The sequence below is a fragment of the Cavia porcellus genome, unplaced genomic scaffold (genome assembly GCF_034190915.1).
Source record: "Cavia porcellus strain 051 isolate PalLab524CR breed Dunkin Hartley unplaced genomic scaffold, mCavPor4.1 scaffold_7, whole genome shotgun sequence".
Lineage (NCBI taxonomy): Eukaryota > Metazoa > Chordata > Mammalia > Rodentia > Caviidae > Cavia > Cavia porcellus.
Genome location: NW_026947490.1, coordinates 20,643,462 through 20,649,461, shown reverse-complemented (window position 1 = coordinate 20,649,461; position 6,000 = coordinate 20,643,462). Strand labels below are relative to the sequence as shown.

The 6,000-nt window shown below is 49.0% G+C and overlaps 1 protein-coding gene across 2 annotated transcripts in view; it reads left to right on the top strand.

Annotated features, from left to right (window-relative positions):
• Positions 1 to 671: 671 nt before the first annotated feature.
• Positions 672 to 6,000, top strand: part of LOC100721022 (carcinoembryonic antigen-related cell adhesion molecule 21-like) — a 38,999-nt gene continuing 33,670 nt past the window's right edge. Inside the window, exons 1-4 of one of the 2 annotated variants that reach the window (XM_063252829.1) lie at positions 672 to 754; positions 1,951 to 2,044; positions 2,575 to 2,657; positions 3,643 to 4,002. In XM_063252829.1, coding sequence (XP_063108899.1) covers positions 739 to 754; positions 1,951 to 2,044; positions 2,575 to 2,657; positions 3,643 to 4,002 — 553 coding nt within the window. In that variant the 5' untranslated portion in view covers positions 672 to 738. Of the gene's footprint in view, positions 870 to 1,950; positions 2,045 to 2,574; positions 2,658 to 3,642; positions 4,003 to 6,000 lie in introns of both variants that reach the window. The other variant, XM_063252830.1, reaches the window with a different exon arrangement.

Genomic DNA, 6,000 nt, shown 5'->3' with positions numbered 1-6,000 from the left:
CTCCCTGGGTGGCCTCCCCCCCGCAGCCTCTCTGACTCTGCTGTGGTCACTCCACCCTCTTACCCTATAGGTCATTGCAGAAGTGTGCAGGCTGCATGAACACCGCTGAAAACTCAGACACGCAGGAAGGAGTGGGCAAGACATGAGAGGTCCCTCCCTGCCAGCATTTCTAGGGCAAGGGATGGAAATCAGGCTGCATCTCCACCTCCTGAGTGCAAGCCAAGCTCACATTCAGGGAAGTCCTTTCCTGAGTGTGGACCATGTGCTGCAGAGTTGCCCCAGAGGCCATGAGGAGACCTGCCACAGTGACTGCCCCATCACTGCTGATTCTTCCAGGGGACAGAGGACCCGTTCATGGAGGAACCCACAAAAGGTCCAGTCTGCACCAGTCCACAGCACCCCTGCCAGCCCACAGACACAGATAGTAGTGAAAAATCCTTTAAAGACAGAAATCCACAATCTTGTTCCTAGTGGTCACAAGAGGACTTCTGGGCCCTGGCAGACACACCAGTGTGTCAAGAGCCTACATTCCCACAGCAGTGCAGACCCTGGCATTGGTCCGGTGCCACAAGTCCATTTCACCACCTGCACCAGGGAGCATCCTCCGTGGGTTCCTGGCAACTGACTTAGAGGCTTCACCCTGGAGCCTTTGTGAGGAATGGGGCGGGGCAGCTGCCTTTGTCTCTGGGCAGGCCAGGGTCACAGGAGCTTAGGACAGAGCATTGAGCCCTCTAGTGGATGCTTCCTTCAAGAGGTACATGGGCCAGGGGAGGGGAGAGGAGAAGCTGAACTTGGACAAAGGGCAGATGCAGCGGATGAAAGTGAAATGAGGGGGAGGATGCCTGGGTACCTGGGCTAACGAAAGAATGGTAAGAAGCAGGGTGAAGAGAGGATCTAGGTAGGCAGGGGAAGAGTGCTGGGCAGGATTCAATTTCCACTGACATTTGGGACTGCTCAAACTTGTGGGGTTACCTGTGCCTTGTGGGGTGTTTAGCAATATCAGGGGATTCTGCCCAATAAGTGCCAGGAGCACTCCCTCCCTCAGGTGTGACACTCACAGCTGTCTCCAGACACTGCCAAATAGCCCTGGAGGGCAAAACCCAGCCTGGCTCAGACTCACTGATGCCCAGCAGCCTGATGGGGCGGGGAGCAATTACCTGACCCCAGGAGTTCCAGACCAGACACATACGATGACCTCACTATTTTAGGAATCAATCGATCTTTCTTTGGATTTCAACAAAAATGCAACTCAGGGGCATCTATGACTCTTATATGGAAAACAACATTAGCTATTCACCATTTCCTCTTTGAGAACTTACTGCAGTGCTACAGTAATAAAATGACATGGGAGCTGCATAAAGATTCACAAATGATCTGTGAGAAAAATCCCTGACAATTTCTCATATGATCTCTGACAAGTGTATCAAAATAGCTTAATAGTGGAAGAGGAGTCTTTAAACATCCAGTGAGAGCCAGGTGGAGCATGGTCAGCCTCCCTGACACTGGCCACGAGTCTCCTCATGGCCGCTAGGGGGCAACATCAGTATACACAGTCCACACTTAGGAAAATAGTTTCTGAAAAGTGAATTTAGCTTCGGTTTGGGAGCAGATGTAGGGCGATTGCCATCCCTGGCCCCAACAGCACTTCTGGGTCCCTCCCATATGTATGCTTTGTCCTAATCACTCCTTCCTGGATCTCTGAGGACCCATTTATGTCAAGAGTCTCAGCATGGCCCCTCATTCCTCACAGCACCCTTGGGGTCAGAGAAAGTATGAGCACAAGTGACTCGGCAAGGCAGAGGACAGAGAGCTAGCAACTCACCCAGGGAGTATATGGGTCACACCTGAGCCCAGAGTTGTATAGAGAGGCGCTGTCCCAGGAATCTGCCACCAAGCTAATGTTGCCCACAGCCACTTACCTGCCCCACCACCACACTCCTTCCTCCACAGGACATGTGGGTCATTTCCATCCCTGCCCACCCAGAACTTCAGCTCCTCCTGAAACATCTGATCAGAGGCCAGCTGGTGAAACCAAAGACACAGGGTAAGTCCCCCTCATCACTCAGCTGGCCCCTTTCTATCCGCTAGAGATATCTCTGTCATCTCTCTCTTAGCAGTACATTCTACCTTCCCAGAATGCACAAAAACCAAGGGAAGTACTGATGCCCAGCTGGATTTCTATGTACCATAGGAAAACACAGCTCTGGATTTGGATACACCAGGGAATCGCTAGGCAGTAGACATCCTTAAAGTCAGGACAGTGCAAAGGCCAGTAAGGAGTTGAAACAGTTCTTGTCTTGGTTAACAGAGTCCGCTAGACTCTTGGACTCAAAGTGTGGTCTGTGATATTGAAATTTCATACAGAAAATAGGGAATACAACAGGGAAGGCAGGACCCAGAGGGAAGGAGAGAGACAGGCTTCCTAGACACAGAGTCCACCCCCATGTCACATGACTCTGAAGCCCGCCCTTTCCCTGGGAGGAGGCTCAGATCAGAGGGAGACAGCACAGCACAGCTGATCCTCTTGAGCAGCTTGCTTGGGAGCCTGTGTTGAGTCAAAGCTCTTCTCCACAGACGGAGGACAGCAGAAACCATGGAGTCCCGCACAGCCACTTTCCACAGAGGGTTTGTTCCCTGGCAGGGGCTCCTGCTTACAGGTGAGAGGGGACAGTCCCTGGGAGGCTATACCAGAGGGTGAACCCCTAAACACTCACTGGGTCTGCTGAGAAGGACAGGAGTCTGAGATGACAGAGGGGACACAAAAGAGGATCAGAAGGCTGAGGAACAGGAAACTCGCAGTGCATGAGTACTAAAAAAGGAAGAGGAAAAGCTCCATTTTTCCCCATTATAAGTCAATTGTCATTGGCCACAACACTTCTTTTTTTCCTGGAGCAGAGTCTCACTATGCAGCTCAGGCTGCCTTTGAATTGTCCATGTAGCCCAAGCTGGACTTGAACTCGCAGCGAAGTGCTAGGATGAAGGACATCTGCCACAGAACCTGTCAGGCTAATATATTTTAAATATTGATGTCAACAACAGAGTCAAGGTGACTGCAATAAAATCACACCTGGGGTACGAAGCATTGTGCTCACCCATGCCCCCAGAAACTGCAAACAAACCCCTGGGCACACAGGGCTCTCAGAGCCATCGCTCATTCTTCTACGGTATCTGAGGTTGTTCCTGACCCTGGGCCCCAGCAAAATCAGACAGCTTCCTGGACTCACTGAGCTTTTGTCCTAAAAGGAGGAAAACTGATCAAAAAGGGACATTTAAGAGGGGAAGTCAGATGCTGACAAGAACCACAGAGGAAAGAAAGCACGAAAAGGTGAAAAATCAAAGAACCAGATCTCTTATAAGAGAGATGAGGGAAGGCGTCTCTCCAAGCTGCCTTGAATATGAGCAGAACCTGAGGGCAGTGATCAGTGAGCCATGCAAACCCCTGGGGGAGAGTGTTCCAAACATAGGAATGACAAGTTCAAGGGCAAGGAAGGAGCGAAGTCCCCTGCTGACCATAGCTTAGTAAGAGACACGCATGCCTGCAACAGTCAAACTAAACAATGAAAACATCTCAGGACTCAGGGCTCCATCTTTCCATCCAACAGTTTCCACTTTGATGAATTTCTCTCTGTCTTTCTCTTCTAGCCTCACTTTTGACCTTCTGGAGCCCATCTACCACCGCCCAACCAGCTATTGAATCAGTGCCTTACAATGTTCTTGAAGGGGGAAATGTTCTTCTACGACTCTACAATGTGACAGTGCAACCTTCTGGCTATAAGTGGTACAGTGGGGTAACAAGTACTCTGAACAAGATGATTGTAGCATATTCCAGAGCCACTAATGAGTCTACTACTGGGGATGCATACAGCGGTCGAGAGACAATATACCCCAATGGATCCCTGCTGATCCAGAATGTCACCCAAGATGACCCAACATTCTACACCATACAACTCATATTGGATAATGGTGTAACTCAAGAGTTATCCGGAGAGTTCCGTGTATACTGTGAGTTGCTCTCACTGACCTGGGGGTGTGCTATGGGGTTAATTTCACTTCATACACACAGAAAACTGTCAGTCTTGGATGGTGACTCCACCCTGCCACACTACATCCCCATGCCAGGCTTTGAGCCCATTAGTGCAGGACGCATACAATGGAGATGACCTTCAGTAGGCTGCAATCCTTTACTTGAATTCATCTTGCAAAACAAAGAGAGTTAGGTAGAGTAACTTGACCCAGGGGGAGCCTCTCAATCCATCCTCAAAATCACTTCCCATTTATGTGACCCTGAGGATCTCATGCAGGGTTTAACCTGAAGGACATTTCAATCCCATGCTTCAGACCTCTGTCCCAAGACGCTCACTTCAGTGATCCCAGGAACTTGGGCTCAGAGTTAGTGTGACCCACTGTTTAGGAATGATGGCAGGCAGTAATTCAGTGGCTGTCTGAATCATACTTCTCTACAGCTGGTCTCTAGAGCAGAAAGTGCACAAACACAAGAACCACATATGGGTAAGGGCACCTGGGCCTTCCTTTCTCTAAGACTTGGCATAGATAGCACAGGTACGCAGGTGCCTGAAGCCTTTTAACTAATTTGACTGACTCATGAGAATCCACAGGAAGCTCAGTATTTCTAAGGGGAACGACAGAGAATGAGACTCCTGGAATTTCCCTGTTCACTTGAAACTGTTTGAATTCATTCTACAAGTAATACATGCCTAAATGGGCAACTACTGTATGCCAATGACAGATAAACGTATTTCAGATTAATTTATCCACGGCACAGCAAACCAGATACCATTTCCTGTGTATCCTATAACAGGGAAATGAAGGCACAACAAAATACAGTTTCCAGACCAGGCTCACACACACCATGGATAGCAGCTTAGTGGCATTATCTATCTACATGAAAACACAGACATGTGATCTCCACTATGGAAGATTTATTAGATGTCTGTGAATCCAACTCCAGCTATTGATTCATGTTATTTAAAGTGAATCATCTCCAACCCAGAGCGAGTCTGGTTAGACTAATGAGATCAAATATACAGTTAATCAATTTTTACTCTAGAATTAAGTCACCTGCTTCAATGCAATGTTTAGCGCTCTGTGCTCAGAAGACCAACCCACAGCCACCCTCACTAAACTTAGAGAGTCCTATCTTCCTGATGTGTTGAGGATCATTCCCCTGGAGTATAAAAGAGATGGCTTTGCTCTCTTTCTCTGCACTGGGTCATAAAATCAACATGTCTAGGATTCACAGCCAAGTTAATAGTTTTGTGATGAATGAGGGGAAAAATTAACGCTGAATGAATGAATGACCTAGATGCTTTTAGAGACTGGGATTTGCACACAGCATCCTGAAAGGTTCTAGCCACAGTAGCTTCCTGTCCTGTTCACAGGCTGAGATATTTTTTCTCTTCCTCTGGTCACCTGCTCCTGAGGCCACCCCAGGAGCCACCTCACATAATGATGCTGGAACTGCTGGGCTGTGGGAAGCCTTGCAGAAGTGCTCTGATTGGTTCAGAGGCAGCTATGAGTCTCTTGGTCTCTGGGGATTGTGATGTCACTGAAACTGCACTGCTCCCTGCCATGGGCATTTCTGGCTCTCTCTCAGCTCTTTCTCTGTCCAAATCTTCTGGTCACTTCAGCTTCTGTACTACATAGATTGCTGCATCCTTTCCCCCAAGTTCATGGTTGATGATCCAGCTACCTCTCACTAACACCTGGGGCTAGATCCACCCTCTTGAACAAAATAAAAGGTCACAGAAATCAGTCCCAGCAGCTGGCCCATTAAGGCTCTGTCATGAGGCAATGTCCCCTGCTGGGACTGAGCCTCCGCTGTGCCCAGCACTGGGGCTCCCTCCTTCCATAGAGCCAGTGGGTAGCATAGGCCACAGGATATGGTCCAGTATGTCCTCTCTCTATGCTGACTCAGCCCAGGGGTCAGAGGCAGAGGGACAGAACTGCAAGATCCAAAACTCCAGGCTAGTTCCACCCATC